The 17,410-nt window shown below is 50.2% G+C and overlaps 1 protein-coding gene across 1 annotated transcript in view; it reads right to left on the bottom strand.

Annotated features, from left to right (window-relative positions):
- Pebp4 (phosphatidylethanolamine binding protein 4) overlaps window positions 1-17,410 on the bottom strand; it is a 221,158-nt gene that overhangs the window by 200,090 nt on the left and 3,658 nt on the right. Inside the window, exons 2-3 of the mRNA XM_021182056.2 lie at window positions 13,744-13,952; window positions 9,708-9,834 (exon numbers count right to left, since the gene is read on the bottom strand). Of these exons, the coding sequence (XP_021037715.1) occupies window positions 9,708-9,834; window positions 13,744-13,940 (324 nt within the window). The 5' untranslated portion in view covers window positions 13,941-13,952. The remainder of the gene's footprint in view (window positions 1-9,707; window positions 9,835-13,743; window positions 13,953-17,410) is intronic.

The raw sequence follows: 17,410 nt of genomic DNA, 5'->3' as shown, positions 1-17,410 counted from the left end.
CACCGTCCTTTTGGGAACCTGGGGCCCTACATTCCCCTGAGCACGCATGGCCCAGTCTCTCTACATTCCCATAGCGGTAGAAAGAACACAGGCCTAGATACCCAAATGTCACTCTGCCCCTGCAGACCCAAAAAAGCAGCAAAGAATTGCAGGGTTCTCCACCTGTAAGTATCCCTGCACCACACCTGGCCTGCTCCACGCCCACCTGTCCCTTGGTTAAGACACGTGACATTTCTGGAATCGTTCTAGCCCGTATGCAAAGGGAAGTGATTGTTTCCTGTTCTGGCTTCTTCCCTGAACATGGGAAGCCATTTGGGCACCCAGGCCTGTATTCTTTCCATTACTATGGGAAGGGACTGGGTCATGCAGGCTCAAGGAAGTAGCGTGGGATGTGGGGGCGGGGGAGGCACTCTTACAGCAGGAGGTGGCAGTTGGGCCATGTGGAGCACCCTCCAGGTGGCCCTCTCCTCACCAGGAAAGTGGCAACACTGGGACATGAGCTTAGTTCTGGACCCTCTTAGTCTAGCTGAAACCTCTTCCGGTGCCTTGGTCTCCTAGAATCTACTCCTAATGCGCTCAGCACAGAGCCTGGCCCGTGGAGGAGGGCCAGAAGATGTTTCCACATGAACGTCGGTCGGGGCACGGTGGGAACGGAAAGATAAGTGGAACAGAGAATGGCTTAGGAGCCGGGGTCTCAGAGCTTTGACCTCCATGTCCCATGAAAGTAATGTCTCCCGGCTTGTGGTGAGATTTGGATGAGGCCTGGAGGCAGCAAAACCGCGGGTATAAGGCTGTAGGTCAAGGTGTGCCCCTCCGACAGGCTCTGACATAGTTCAGGCTGACCTTGAACTCACGTAACTAAAGATGACTTGGAACTCATCCTTCTGCCTCCATCTCCTGAGCACTGGGATTATAAATACACCACCATGTTTGGTTGTATTCAGAGCTGGGGGTCAGGCTCAGGGTTTTGTGCACGCTAGGCAAGAACTCTACCAACTGAGCTACACCGCACCCCCCCCCCAGCCCACAGCCCACACTTGTCTTCTCTTGAGGGATCTGGGGAGACTCCCTCTGCCTCTCTAGGCCTCGCATTCCCTGCCGTAGACAGAGCCCCACATCTGTCCCGCCTGTCTACGGGGACTGATGTGAGATAAGAAATGTGAAATTACAGCATGGCGGAGAACACACAGCAATGACTGTCATAACAGGGAAAGTGCTTTGAAAATGGTGACGCTTACCCTGTTATTACCGAGGGACAAAGTTCCCAGTGGCCTGCACTCTGCTCCGTATCGCAGCATGGATCTCACCTTACCAGAACTACCTGTGATTGTTTCTTCCCCAGGCACATAGCCATCTCTACCCTGGATACATTTATATTGGAGAAACGGGGGGGGGGGAGAGGGGGGAGGATGTTGAAGTTGGTGCCAGGGGCAGAAGTGGGTGGTCCTCTGTTCACATCAAAGTCTTGGATAGAAATGTCCATTTAAAGGAAAAGCAATTCACGGAGGAAAAGCTGAGCCCAGGGCAGTTGGCCATTGGCTGGAGGAAGATATCAGGGGAGTTCAGACGACTGATGGCAGCAGAGGCGCTGCCAATCTGAAAAGGTTACATGGCAAATGATTCCAGCTACCTTACACTCTGGAGCCAGCAAACTGGAAAGAGTGAAAGGACCAGCAGTTGCCAGGCTTGTTAGGGGGAGGGGGGCTAAGCAGGAAGTATACAAAGTGTCCTGAGGGCACTGAGCGTACCCTGTCTAGTTACTCTGTAACAGTGGCTACATGTCATCACGGGGCCACAAAACCATGGCATGGTGGGTACAACACCAGCTCTAGGTGACATAGATGGATAGTGACAGCTGGGTGCAGAGGGACATGGGGCAAGGGGACAGGGAGACAGGGGGGTCCTTCTGATTTTCTACTTTGTAGTACTGCAAATCTAAGACTGCTCTAAAGTGTAAAGTCTATTAAGAAATCATCTCCCCAGAACTGTGTTGCCTGCCTCGTTTGCAAAACAGAGGCCCTGAGACCCGTCCGGTCTGCTCACGATACCCACGAGGCTGTGATTAGTGTCATGTGGACTGCATGTTGTTCAACGGGCTCACCAAAGTGACGGTGTACACTGGTCCCTGCAGAGTGAGAGCAATCTTTAAAGTCAGAGTAACAGACAGCCATATTCACACTGCGCTGCCTGCTGTTACTGTCCCACCTCTGGCCCCTTCTCCTTCCTCCCCCACCACACTGTGCAGGTGTGAATGATAGATAACATACTGTAGCTCTTTAAAAAAATCTGCAAGACTCCTTCTCAAGACTCCTCTTTGGACCCACTGCCTTCTCTCTCTGGTGAGCACAGACAACTCTCAGCAGCGTTGAAGATGCATGTGCTCGACCCTCTGAACAACAAAAGCTAAGAAGCTAAGAAGCCTTTGTTGGTGCTCAACAGACCACTGCGACCAGATTCTGTCCAGTGACAGACAGGCGGGCAGGTGGGTGGGCGGGTGGATACACACACACACACACATACACACACGATCCTGCCTTTTTTCTCAACCAGATGCAAGCCCACTGAACTCTCTTTGCAAGGTCCCATGTGCCCGTCCATGCAGCAGCCCACACAGCTGCTCAAAGAGACACTATTTGATCTGAAAACATCTGCAAGCGCTTCCTCAACCCTTGACTGCGAACCTCGGCTGAGACCAGACATCAGATGGCCGTGTTCCTTGAGCAAGTATCAGCCAGTACTTGCAGTGGAGTCCCCTGGGGTTAGATTCAGGTCTGGCCAGAAGTTCTGCAAGCCCTAAAACACTGAGTTCATCAACAAGGAAGATGATGGGGGGTGGGGGTGGGAGGGTGGGGGACGGAATAAAGAGAACTATGCCAAAGGTCAACCAAGGAGCTTACCTAAGTTGCCACGCTGGAAGAACACCTAAGTCACTTAGCATGCAATTTGTTTTATTTTAGTTTTTATGACATGTTTGTTTTTTGAGGCTGGCCTCAGACTCAGCATGAAGCTGAGGATGTACCTTGAGTTTGGCCAGGATGACAGGAATGTGCCATTACATCTCGTTTATAGGGAGCTATATTCCCAGCTCCTCTGTGGTTGGTTGTTATGCCCCCCATTCCACTTTCAGGGTTTAAGGAGCACCCAATAGCAGTGGTGGACATCTTTGCTATTCTGAGACATCTGGGCAGGGCAGGGATCTGCTGTCTGCATCCCTTGCTCCTGAAACAGGGTCTGGCAGGAGTTACAGAAAGCAAACCCCCATCAAGATTAGCTCCAATGGATGGATGGTGGGATAAACAGAGATGGGGATGGATACGTGGGGTGGGATGGAGAAATGAATGGCGGGTGTACATGGACAGACACGTGGATCGGTGAGTGAATTGTACCCGAATCCAGCGTATAAGTACTAGGTGATGTTCTCAGGGTAGATTTCAGAGACTAGATTATATATAAAAGATGAATGGGCCTGTCTGCTGTCTGGGGTTTCTTATTTCACCTGTCAGAATTTCTTGCCCCCCCCTTATCACCACCTGGCTCTGCTGTGTCCCCCAGGCACATGTGGCCTAGATTGAAATGGGACACAGACAGGCTGGACCACTCAAGCTAAGAAGCCAGTGACACCTGAGCAGAGTCTCCTGGATGCATCTCTCAGTCTATGGCTGATGCTCTCTGCCCACCGGAGTTCAACTCTGCCTGTCAGCACCCCTGCAACTACAGCCTCATCCTCGAGGGCTCCCATCTCCGGCCTCCAACCACATAGGTGCCCCCGCAGTCTCTACGAGGAGCTGTGCTTTTCTCCTAAACGCTTTGCCTTTCAGAAGACAAACTGCAAAGCACCCTACCCCTTCTTATAGTAACATCCAGTACAATTTGGTACCATGTATGAAGCTCTGGTTAGCTGCTAGTTAGTTAGCAAGTTATCGGTCATAGCTTCTCAGGTCTTCCCTAAAACATTGTTAGGTTCGGTGGTGGCCTTCCTGCTGGTGGTCCCCTCACCCTGTCATACATTTTCTTCTGCTCACAGGTTCTAGGCTGCTGGGATTCCCTCTCTTATCTGGGGAGGGGAGGGGACACAGGCACCATGATCTCTCCCCATGGCTATTCCCCTTCTCTTTCTCCTTCCTTCCCTCTCTTGCCACACCTGACAGCATGAGGATCCCTCATGGTCTGTGCCCAAAAGCTCTTCCACGCATCTCTAGGATACAATCCCACATCGTTTCTATACCCTGGAGTTGGGGGTCTGCTGGCTGGATTCCAGCGCACAGGCCCCCGCCCCAGGCTATCAGCTCCTCCTCTGCTCCATTTCCTGGACCTTTGGGAGTTCCTGCTTCTGGTGGTCCAGTCAGTTCCAAGGTGGATGGTGCCAGTTGAAAGCCCTCCTTGCTGACTGCCCCTCACTGTCTGTCTCTGTCCATGGAAACATTTCCAACAGGACTGGGCTTCCTCTTTCTCCTCCAGTTTGGCATTGCCCTACCTATTTGCTCTGTCCTGTCAGATTAAAACAATCCTGAGTGTCCTTTTCCCTTAGCCGACTGTTATGAGTAACTAGCCTATTCCACAATGTCCGCTTCTCATTCTCTCCCTAGTGCCCTCATGAGGGTCACCAAGGACTCCCTTGTGGTTGGGTCCAATGCACGTTTTTCACCACCTATCTAACCTGACACCTCTGGCCAGGGCCCTCTAATCTTGCCGTATCCTTTACTGGAGAGAGAGGTGTCTTCTATAGATTTCCCTGGACTTGGGCACTGAAGACCCCTTTCCAGGTGTCCAGCCCACCCAGTCTTTCTGTGTGACATCAACCAGACAAGACAGACAAGTGTGTCTGTCTGCAGCTGTCCCTGTTCCACACCCAAGTTCCTGGGACGCTGAACAATAGAACTTGCTGGTGCCAGACGCTGTCGCTGGAGAGCTAAGGAGACGCTGTCTCTGGAGAGCTTCTTTGTGTCTCCTGCTTGGTGAAGATGCTGTTCTCAGGATCAGTGGGCACCGATGCCGGCTGGGACTGTGCCCCAGGAGACCACATGGAGGCATGATTATAATCAATGCTGCCTCCATTCTCAAAGGGAATGTCGGGTATTCAGTCTCACTCAAACCCACATGCTCATCTCTCCCAGAAACCCAGGATTCCACCCACTCTACCCTTCCCCTGATCTCCCCCAAAACAGGGCACCCCATGGATCCCACCACCCTGACATCTCTTACTCCACTAGCCCTGCATTCCTTCAGGTTCCCCTCCCCCACCCCCATCTGCTGCCACAGTGACCTTGCCCTTCCAAAGGTGCTCCCAGCCCTCAGTCTAAACATGAGATAGTAGTGGCTTCAAGATAAGCCTCAGGGCCTTGCGGCCTCTCACATGTCACTTTCTCACCTGGCCATTACCGCCACTGTCTGTCCCTCACTAGTCATGGCCCACACCCACGTCCCTCTGCTTTGGGGCTACCTGCCTGCTTCCTCCACTTGTCCTGGAAGCTCTATGATAGGTGGCGTCTTCTAGAGCTTACATGGCGCTGGAAGTACAGAATGAGAGTCACCTTAGGTGGCTGACAACGTGGCTAGCCTGTGAGGTCACAGACCCTTGTGCAAATGTCTACAGTCGGCAGCCCCCATAGGCATGTACAGTCCACCCCCACTCTGCCAGGAAGGCCTACTTCCAGGTCCCATAAATCTGCCTGTCCCTTCCAAAAGAGGCCACTCTGCCAGTGATTATCTAGAGTTTCTGAAGCCCTGTATGAACTCTTCTGTGCCTGTCGCAGGCTCCTTAGTTTCATTCAGTGTGGAAAGAGAAGGCTGGGGAAGGCCTGGGAGATCTGAGAGCCCTGAAGGCAGTCCATGACTGCCTGCAAAGGTGCCTGTCTTCAGATTGTTAGGCCTTAAGAAAGCTGTCTCCACAGTGTGGGCAAGGGGGTGGTCCCTAGGGCAATGGCAACACAGACGTGCTCCTACAGACACGGGTGGCAGGGGTGCGGGGTGCGCGCGGGGGGGGGGGGGTGCCTGAGCGGCTCTGGAGAACTTTCAGGGTCCCTTGCTTTCAGTATCCTGATTGGCAACCTAAGGGACAGCGGGACTGAGCACTGTGGCTTTTGTTCCGTTCCGTTTTGTTCCTCAAGCGCGCAGCGCACAGTCCCCACTTAAGGGCAATTTGTTCCTTTCAAAAGGATTCCAGCTGGTTACATTTAAGGTGAAGAATAAGCTTCAGTCAGGATGCTTCTCAGGGCTTTTCAGTTTTCCTTGGCTGGAGAACGGGGATACATTTTCAAATGTCGAGTCACTTAATGTTTGTCGGAAAGAACCACCAGGGGAGGGGACCCAGGGGGAGAAAAGTTCCCCTCCCCAACCAGCCTGCTCTTGGTTCTCAGCTCTCCAGTCACAGATGGCACGGGACTCATCCTCTTTTCTAAATTCCTTTGCCTCTTTGAGGACCTCTGACTTTCTCCCCATTCCTTCCTACTACCTCTCCCTCCTACTCTCAGCCACCTTCACCTGGTCAGAGAATAAGACCCTGGTCTCAGAAGTTTTCCTTCAGTGCCAAGGACACCAAACAGCTTAATGGGCGAGCAGCGGGGCTCACTGTTCATAGCTTAGGCAGGAAATGTTTTTCTACATGCCATTTGTTTTCATTCATCCATCCATCAATCCACCCACTCACTCACCCATCCATTCTTCCGCACACCCATCCATCCATCCATCCTTCTACTTACTCAACTCTCTATCCATCTATATATCTATCCATACACTTACATCTCCATCCATCCATTTATCCACCCACCTATCCATTTGGCTTCCTATCTATTTATCTACCCATTCATCTATCCATCTGTCCATTCACCTATTCACAATTCATTGGTTGATCCGTCCATCTGCCCATCCATCCATCCACTCTCATCAATCACTCCCTTCTTACCCAGTCAGCCAGCACAGGGTCTGCCGTGCCAATGGGGGGGGGGGCTGCAAGAGATTCAGTGTTTACAAGGTGGTCACTGTGGTACAAGATATGAATGAGCAACAGAAGGAGTGCAAATGCTCTGTTGATGACATAAGGGATACTTAGAGAACTTGGAGCAAGACATCAGCAAGAATGGAAAGTGAAGTTCAGAGCCAGTAGTCAGGGAAGGCTTCCTGGAGGTGGAAGTAAAGCTCAAAGATGGGAGAAGCCTGTACAGTGGTATGGAAAGGCAGGCACTCCCCACCCCCACACTCCCACCCCCGAGATGGGGCAACAGAGGCCTGCCCCATACTTCTGCCAAGGCTTCAGAGCTTGCTTGGCAGGGTAGGGGTGGGACCCTTGCTGGGCAAGTCCCCTGACAGTTGAGCAACTCTGGTCACTTAAATTTGGAAATGAGGTGGTATTTCCGCTAAGCCATGTGCCAACTCTTGCCATTTCCCATCAACCCTGGGGACTCTGAGGCAATAACTTCCTCCTCTAGCTGAAGAATTGAGCCCTTCTTATCCATGCCTGGCTTTCTAGGTACCTTGTTCCAATATGGCACCTCTTCCTCTCTGGCTCGACCTATTCCTCTACAGCTGCCTCTTCCCTGAAACTCTTCAAGGGAGCTCCAGCTGCCACCTTCTTTAAGGATGGTCCCTACTGTCCTTTCCATCTTTGACAAAGGAGCTTGCTTGCAGCATCCCCTCCCCCAAATCCCCCTCAGAGCGCTTGGAAGTGATTGGCCTCCGGAGCCCAGGGTTCTAGAGTAGGACAGCCCGAGGTGTTGAGCCTGGCACTGCCACCGCCCAGCTCAGCACTGGCTAGGTCTTTATACCCATCAGAACAGCCCTTGCTTCCCGTCCCACCACCCCACCCCACCCCAGCTGCAGCCCCTCTCCCTGCTCCTTCTCACAAGCAGCTCCTGACATTCCATTGGGGATCTAGCAGAGAGAACGGGAGCCATTGTTTGGTCTGGGCACTAGCAGCACCAGCCAGCAAGGATCCTGGTACTTACCACTAACCCCTTTACAAAAGCAAATGCTTTGTTCACAAGCCTGATGACAGAATTGAATGGACCCACGGCATAAATAGGGCCCAGCATCAAGTGCCGCACTGTGCAAGCTTTTCAGTACCCCTGGCTTTACCTTCCCCTGAGTCTTATATTTTTCAGAAAGCATTAGATCTGTGCTAGCACAAAACTCCTATTTCTTTCTGCCCTCTGCTTCCACCAAACCTTCCTTGGTGAGTCTTGATTCTCCTTGGTAGCGTTAAGCCTCTTTTCTCTCACTTCTACCCTTCACCTGCAGGCTGAGACAATAGGTTTCTGGACGAGGCAGACACCCCCCCCCCTTCTCTGTTCTGCATGCATGCTCCAGGACATCAGTGTAAACTCTGCGAAACCAGACTCCTAACTGGTCTCCAGTTCCTCCCTCCAGGGGAGGTCAGGAACTTGGCAGTCTACAGCTCCACCTAGTGGACCCCTGCAGCAATAGCAACACAGAGCTGGCGACTCCCCAGGGACTGATGAACTAATAAATTTTGGTAAAGCCAAAGGTCTCATCCTACAGGGCTATGCTGGGTTTCCATAGAATACGTTGGACCGGGGTGGGAGTGGGGTGGGGCAGGAGTCTTGCCCAGTGTAGCAGCAGTAGCTGTCCTTTCTCTGTTCCTCTTGACTCTGTTCATTGGCTGAGGTCTTCAGGGAGGAGGGAGAGTGGGGGAGGGGGGTTGCTGCTCAATGTCCTGGAGGGAAGACTGCCCACTGGAAAGGTTGTGTAGTGACACAGTTGTACCCCAGGTAAGCCTAGCCAGCACAGCTTTGTATATCAGCCGCATCAACTGGGAGGTGTCACATTTGATCTCTAGTAGTGAAAACACTTGGAGGGAAACAGACAAGCCAGACCCACCCTCATGAGCAACCCTGGTGATGCTGCTTCCCTGGCTACCTGTTTTGCCATGATCTGCCTGATCAGGGTGGGTGGCACGGGGCCTCTGGGGCCGCACAGGGGAGGAGAAAGAACCCTGTAGTCCCTTCCTGCCCTATTGCACAGAAGGGTCAGCACCTTCTGTCTACCCACACTTGTGACTTGCCATGTCATTTCTGGACACTGGTACCCCAGCCTCAGCCACTGATGCCTTGTGTGGGCTCTGTCTGGGCCAGGAGACAACAAGAGCAAAACAACAACCAGAAGGATGAAATCGGAAACTTCCCCTCTTTCCCGTTTGCATGGCCTGTCCCTAAGCTTTCTGGACCTTCGAGCCCAAGGAAGTTTCCAGAACAGGTATCAACAGTTATTTTCCAGGAAAAGAAGTAGTCACAGTTCCCAAAAGACTCTGGTGTTCTGTTTTAGATGATTTCAAACACTAGAAGGACACATTGCATCCTGCAAGAATCCGGAGCTTTCAGCCATGAGTCCACCGTAGGAAAGACACAACCTCTAAGCCAGTGGTTCTCAACCTGTGGGTCCCGACCCCTTTGGGGCTTGTCAAATGACCTTTTCACGGGGGTCACCTAAGACCATCTGCATATCCGATGTTTACATTGTGATTCATGGCTATAGTAAAGATTACAGTTATGAAGTAGCAACAAAAAATAATTTTATGGTTGGGAGTCACCACCACATGAGGAACTATATAAAGGATTAGGATTAGAAAGGTTGAGCACCACTCCAGGCAATAGCTGCCTGACTCCTGCAAGCCTGGCCCTCCAAGTTCCCAAGAAAAGTGAACGAAAGGCAAGTCAGGGCCCCACATTCTCCTTCAGCCAACCCAGTTCACTCACATCCAAAGCCGTGTGGAACTTGACTATCGGCGCCTGCCAGGCCGTGATCTTCTGTCTGTATAGATTGCACTTAGGAACAATTTTACAGCTGATGTTCCCCATCTCCATGTAGAAAACTTCTAGGTTCCTACGGAGAGAGGGGCAGTCATGTCATGGCAGGGTTTCAGCGAACCCCGGGGCTCACAAGGCTACTGCAGTCCAGCACCACTGGGCATGCAGAGTTGAGAGGAGTTAAATTCTAAACCTGACAACCAACCAGCTGTGTGACCCCAGAGCTGTGGGACTGAGATCCGATGCTTTTTGTCCCAGGGTCTACTTGCCTGAGACAGGGACAGTGTCTACCTCATGCGGTTGGTGTGAGGACACAGCACCGGTCAGTGGGTAGAGCAAAGCCTAGCATGCTATGAGTTGCCATCCTTAGTATGCCAAAGATCGACTCACTCTCAGATGTGTGAATCCCTCAAGAAAGTGGTATGATGTCTGCATTCACACACACACACACACACACACACACGTCTTTCTGTGTAGTCAGCTCATTTCTGTAGTGTTTATGATGCATACAGCAAAATTGCTGTGCGGTAGTACCGTTTAGGAAGTGAAAACAAAGGGCTGTACTTGCTCAATACCGAAGCAATGTGTGTGTGCAAGTGTATGCATATATATATATATATATATATATATATATATATATATAGTGTGTGTGTATATGTGTAATTGTATGCACATACATAAATATACACACATATACAAGTACACACATACTATGTGTATATCTATGTGTATATGTACTTGGGTGTATATCTACATATGTGTCTATACATGTGTATATGTGTTTATGTGTATGCATGTGTATGTGCATACATATCCCTGTGTATGCATGTGTGTATGCATATACACATGTGTGGTACCCAGGGTCTTGTACATACCGGGAAAGCACCCTATCACTGAGCTACACTCCCATATTCTCTGCCATTTTTTTCCTTTTTTATTTTTGAGACAGAGACTTCCTATACCGCCCAGGCTGCTCTTGGTCTCTTGTGTTCATATACCTGCTGATATACGAAGCTATGCGGGCTGAGCTGTCCTGCGTGCAATTGTGACAGTGTACCTTCTAAGTGTTTGGCTTACGGAACGTGTGAGTGGGCCTGATTCAGAGGTGGCCCCTTGACCCAAACATTTCCAACTCAGGACTGGCTGAACCCACAGATGTGGAACCTGCCGGTGGAGTAGAAAATTGACTGAATTGGGCCTATGAGGACATCGTGCCTGAGCTTGTTAGAACATTCTTATCACACAGAGAGCAGGGCTTGTGCTTCCCAGCCTTTCCCGGTACCCCAACACAGCTGAGCTAGCCCCTAAATAGACAATGGCTATTTACACCACCATGCCCTGCTGGGGCAATACCTGAAGGACACCCAGGGAGAATGTAATTTGAGAATCATATCTTCAGGAGGGTTCCTGTGGGAGTTGAGAGGAGGCCAAGGGTAGCCTCCTAGCAAGACCTGCGTGGCCTTTTCCACCCCTGCTCCCCAGTGCTTTCAGTATCTCCAGGGTCAAATTTGAGAAAGGTAGTTGGGTCCAGAGCAGCTGGTAAACCACACATGGTGTGCTTTGATGGGTGGGCACCCCCACCACCTAGACTTGGTCTTTGTGCTCCCGGAGAGTGGAAGGAGCAGCATGAATTGGCCAAACCAACACTGCAGGAATATTAGTTGTTAGTTGTTTCTCTTAACTTTTTGCACGTGTGCAACACTCTTTTGGGGTGACAAAGTTTGGGCAGTTTCGAGGACATCTTCGGGAATAGATTTTTTTTTTTTGAAACCGGGTTTCTCTGTGTAGTCCTGGCTGTCTTGGAATTCACTCTGTAGACCAGGCTAGCTTCAAACTCACAAAGATAAACTTGCCTCTGCCCACTGAGTGCTGGGATTAAAGGCATGCGCCACCACCACCAGACAGGGATGGATTTTCTTTTTCATTTCTATGCACAGCAGCACTCTAAAAACTATTTGGTTTACTTCTGCCTCTACGACTGTTGACTGTTCGTTGCAGCTAGCAAGATAGACGGAGGGGGCTCTCTCAGACAAAAAAGAGACGGTCTGCACGTGGCAGGCACTGGGGGGGGGGGACTGAGGGTCAGAAGGAGGTCAACTGAAGACAGAGGGGCCTCCCCACCCCATAGTAGGTCTCCCCTTGCTCATCCTGGTGGAACTAAAAGGGTTAAACAATTGATGTCAGCGACCTTGTTTGGTGAATGGGCTCTGGCTCAGGCTGGGCCCAGAGAAACTGCTTGACAGGGCCTGGGGGGTGGGGCTCTGGGGAGTTAATTCTATGCTCTTGTTGCCTTCCACTCTCCTCCAAAGGGTGCTGCTTCCCATAAGAAGATACGCCAAGGCGCATGGGTGGGTGGTAAGGTATTTATAAACTTACACACCCGTAAAAATGTTGTCCTTTAATAAGAAAGAACTTGCCATTGTCTTGTGCAGTTCCTTAAGCAAAGTAGGGGTGGGGGGTGGGCTGAGGTTAAGGAAGACCCCTGAGCCTGGAGGTAAGGGGGTGGGGGTGCTCTGAAGGGCTGACACCCTTGCCACGGCTTTGGGAGATGCTCCCATGGCGGGGGAAGTTCCCCCCAGGACTTTCTGTGCACATTGGCTGCAGCCGTGGAGGGTACCAAAGACAGTCAGATGGCTAATCACAGCTCTACCACACTGCGGAGATTGAGCCTAGGTTCTGCCAAATGTAGGTAAGACCTTGTCCTCCCCTACCCCCCAAAAATCTTCCTTAGTGATATTTTATCTCCACACGAAGCAGAAGTAACATTTCTCCTTTATGGATTCCCGCCTCTGAGTACTAAGTCCAACGTTCCCCCTGCCAGACTCCACAAGAGGGACAGGCTCCCTGGTCGAGGCTAGAAGCTAAGTTAAGCAGGACTCCTTGGGAGAGATCCAGCACAGGGGTACTGCTCTGTCCTTGGGGCGGACATGTCCATGCTGTGTCTTCATTTCCAAGGCCACATGTCACAAAGGCCTTGTGGCTTGAATGAGAAATGTCCCCAAGATATGGGCTCTTGTGTTTGAGCACTTGGTCCCTAGCTGGCGTTACTGTCTAGGAAATGTCCTGGTTTTCTCTCGGTTACTGTGCTAAAGCCAGACCGGCCAGACCAGCTTGGGAGAGGACAGGATTTATTTCATCCTAATACTTGGCACTCCATCATGGAGGAATCCGAGGCAGGAACCTGGAAACAGAGCCTGGAGCAGAATCCAAGGAGGGATGCTGCGTACTGGCTTGTGTTTTCCAAGGTTTTCTCAGCTTGCCTTCTTATAAGACTCGCAGGACCATCTGCCTAGGGGTGGCGTTGTGCACAGGAAGCATGCATGGCTCTCCCACACCTGTGGTTACTCAGATAAATGCCCACGGGCCGGGACAATGGAGGCAATTCCTCAATTGGCATTTCTTCCATGGTGATTCTATTTTGCCTCAAGTTTTCCTCAGTCACCAACTTGGCAGGGGGGAGTAGGGGTGGCAGAAAAGTGACAAGGAAAAGGGGAAGCTCAGGGTGGCCCACGAGACTGGCAAAGTGAAGACCCGGTTTTCTAACCTATATACAATGAGGTGAGTGCAGAATTCCAGGGCCTGCAGCTGGTGACCACCCAGCATGAGGGGAACTTGTGCCTCCCGAAGGAATGCTGCGGGTAGTTCAGCTCCAGTTGGGACCACAATCCCTTGAGGGATCCCTGGCAAAACACACACAGGCCTACTATTGACAAATCACCTCTGACTCTAAGTACTTCTTTCTTCTGCTTCCCCCCACCCCTTCACATGCAGCTTTATCTCAGAAGTCCCAGGGAGGGGAATTTCTGGTGGGTTTGGATGACTAGGCTGTAAATCTATCCAGTCTTCCACTCAGCACTCGCTCCGTTGAGTTGGTCTCCAGACTTTATGCCCACTCTCACAAAAGCTGGCTAAGCCACGGGGACCACTGAATTCTAGATTCACACTCCAGGAGGCCACCCCGTCCCACCCTACCTGCTCTGCTCACCTGCATAGTGAAACATCTTCTTTTGGCAGTGGTGGGAGAAAACATCCTCGTCCGCTGCCTCCAGGTTTCCCTCCTCCAGGTTTCTCACCTCCAGGTTTCCCTTCTTCAATGGACTCAGCTGTCAATGAGAGGCCCACCCACAGGCCGGCTGCAAGGAGGCTCAAGCAAAGTGCTGCTGCGACCAGCTTCATTGTCATAGTTCTTGGCAACTAAAAGGAATAACAGAGCAAAACAAACAAACAAATTAAAAAAAAAAAAAAAAAACCTGAAGTGATTCTGTGACCCTGGGCCGGGGACTCCAGGGATCCTCCTGGTAGCCAGAGCTCTGTCTGATAAGCACAGCAGAAGGGTGCTAGCAATCTGGGCTCCAGCCATTGGTCTGCTACCCCGCTGTCTGTACTTTGGAAGGACTTGGACCTGCTCCGAGCTGGACTCTGTTTACTGTTCTGGCCGAGGTCCCTCCTTAGCAGGACATAACTCCAGTTGTTACTCCTCAGGCTGCTAGGTCTGAAGAAAAGTGTGTGACAAAAAAATAAATAAATAAAAAATAAAAAAATGCTTGACAAATAAGTTGAGGGCCCAAACTTTGGGCTTCAGAGCTGACTCCAAGCTGGAGAGGGCCTCTGGGTTTAACTGAGTTATACATATCCTTCAACTGCTCTATTTTGTCTCCAGCTTCTCTGCCACCTGTGTCCATCGCCTCTGAGCCACCAGAACGTCGAGATGGTTGGACAGAGCGACCCTACGACCCTATGTAGTAGGGACTGCTAAGCAGGATGGGGCCTTTACCAGAGAGCTGCTCTAAAATGCTACCTGGGGACACACCTGGCTGTACCTTGCAGTGTGCTGAGCTCAGCATCTTGAGAAATGGGCAGGATAAAGTGCAAAGGTGAGCAGGAAGAGTCTGTCCAAATTTGCACAGGGAATAAAGGTTCCTGGGCTGAAACACTGCTCCTCCTCCTCCTCAAGGTTCAAAGTAGCCCCACTGAGGCAGGGAACTCGGATGGATTGGAGTCTGCGACAGAGGCTGGATAGGTATGATCCACTCTGTTGATATGGGGGGGGGGGCTGTTGTGCTTCCACCCTCTAGTAACTGACAGGCTGATAGGGGGGACTTTTCCTCACTGAGCTACATCACGTCCCCCTCACTAGAGCAAGTCAAAAGCCCCCTGATACTCTCAACCCTCACTTGATGCCTGATGCTGAGAGGAGCTCTCTTTTTTCTGCTTCTGCTTCCAGGACCCTAAACTCTAGCAGAGAAGCCTCCCTTTTGGCCCCACAAACTAAATGAATTTTTTAAGTCTCACACTCAGAAGCATGACAGACATGCGTGACTCTCCACCCTGAGAACTTACTGTCAGTACCACTTGAACAAGGAAAAGAAGTGTCGGTCACTGAAAAGGGAGAGGGTCTTACACAGTAAGTGCTCATTTGGGGTAAGCTCCCAAGCTCTACTCCCAAGATGCATCAATCCACCCACCCCTCAACAATCTATCTATCTATTAATCTATCTATCTATCTATCTATCTATCATCCATCCACCCAACCACCCATTCAACTATCTGTCTATCACCCATTCATCCATCTATCCACTCATTCAACTATCTCTATCTATCCACTTACACATGCATTCATCCACCCATTTACCCACCCATCCATCCATCCCTCTACCTAGGAGTTACGTGCCAGGTTAGGGCATGTAGGCCAATTGTTGTGCCTGCTTTCACAAAGCTTATTATAGGTCATCCAGAGCCAGAGGATGGTATTGCCTGGGGGAGATGGCAGCTGGATTCCTGGCACCCTTCCTCAAACTGGAGAGGACAGAATAAACTTTACTTTCTTTAACCAACTGGAGATAGCCCCACAAGACTGTCATCTAATTCAAGTCTCAACTGAGGAAAAAGACACAACCGGGACTTTGGACCCGCGGATACCTGGGACAAAGATGACAGATTGAAATACAGCTCAGAAGGAGCATCTGGGGGTGAGCTGCTTTGGAAATGAAGATATTCAAAAGCATCTGTGTATCGAAGAGTCGAGAAATCCACATTCGAGTCCATATGTGACACCTGTTTTCCTGTAGCCTTATCCCTAGGCTCAGATCAAGTCCCAAGGCCGGGCGGGAGTGACAGCCTGGAGACGGGAGAGAGCTCCCAATTTGGGTGAGCCAAGCACTTTGATCATTCAGTCTTCGTGTCAAGCTTTTGAAATAGAAACTGGGCATCATCACGCACTCCTAAGATAAACCGAGAGAGACCTAGCCTGGGACACGTATTTTAAACAACTGAAAAAACCCAAAGACAAGAGAAACCCTTGAAAGAAGCAGGGAAAGAGTATAACTCGTTCTGTACAGAATCCTCAGTAACCGTTGCCAGCCAACTCCTCGTGAGGAATCTGGTAGACCAGTCAGAAATGGGGTAGTGTATTTCCAGTGCTAAAACAAGCAATGAACAAACAAACCAACAGTCAACTAAGAATTCTGTAATCCAGTAAGACTGTGCTCCAAGTGGGAGGGAGAAATGAGTCATGTAGCTAGGTAAACAGATTGCGGGGGGGGGGGGGGGATTCTTTATCAGCAGAACTGTATTGCAAGAGATGTGAACCAAATGTTCAGGTAGAAATTTAAAAAAATAGGTAAATTAGATGAAAAATAGATATGACGCTACCCATCAGAGGCAGAAATAAATAAAAATAAAAGCCCGTTACTTGCATATTAGTGTGAAACTTCCCTTTTAATTACAAGCTTTAAAGACAGTAAATACGAGCGAGGCATCATGAATCTCTATCAGCAGGTAAGCAGTACCTAAAGGTATAAATCGTCACATCAGCAACGTAAGAAATGGAGGACCACACGGGGCTCCATAGAGACATGTTTGTATAAGGAATAGAAGTTATACCGCACATATTCAAGTTGGATGGTGGTAGCTTTTAAAAGTCTTATGTCATCCACATGATAACCACAAAGTCAATCTGCACAATACACACAAAAGGAGACTAGACGTTAATCAAGTGCTTCGCCTCAAAAATGAAGCCAACTGGCCGGAAATGGGAAGAGCGGAAATGGGGGAGGGAAAGCTAAAAACAAAAACAAATTTTTAACAATGACCAAGCAAGTCATCGACTATCAGCAACTACTTTAAATCTAAATTGCCCAAGTTTCCCAGTCAAAACTCGCAGAAAAAAAAAAAGATTGTTACAGATGGGCAGGTTAAAGAGAACATGAGAACACGATTTTACTCTAGTGTGATGATACACTACCTTGAAAGAGGCAGACCCATCTTTGTGAGTCCGGTCTACATAGCGTGTCCAGGTCAGCCAGAGATACACAGTGAGACCATGTCTCCAAACAAATAACTGCCACAGCCCTCACATGGCAGCTAACGACTGACTGCAATTCCAGTTACAGATGATCCAGCACCCTCTCTAGATCTGCACAAGCCCTGCATGCACGTGGTGTGCAGACATGCACTCAGATAAAATAGCCACACACTTGAAGAGTCGATTCACCAAGAAGATTGCTATCATCAGGCTGCGCTTGGGTGTTAGAAGCTCGGGTTCTGTTGTGACTATGTGGGAAACTAAAACATGCAGAACCTGGACTAAAGAGTTGGCTCAGTGGTTAAGGGCACTCGTTGTTTCCAAAGACCCAGTTTTGATCTCCAGCACC

This window comes from Mus caroli, unplaced genomic scaffold (genome assembly GCF_978045245.1).
Source record: "Mus caroli unplaced genomic scaffold, Mus_caroli_1 scaffold_12, whole genome shotgun sequence".
Classification (NCBI taxonomy): Eukaryota; Metazoa; Chordata; class Mammalia; order Rodentia; family Muridae; genus Mus; species Mus caroli.
The sequence above is the reverse complement of the archived record's forward strand: the minus strand, read 5'-3'. Positions and strand labels throughout refer to the sequence as shown.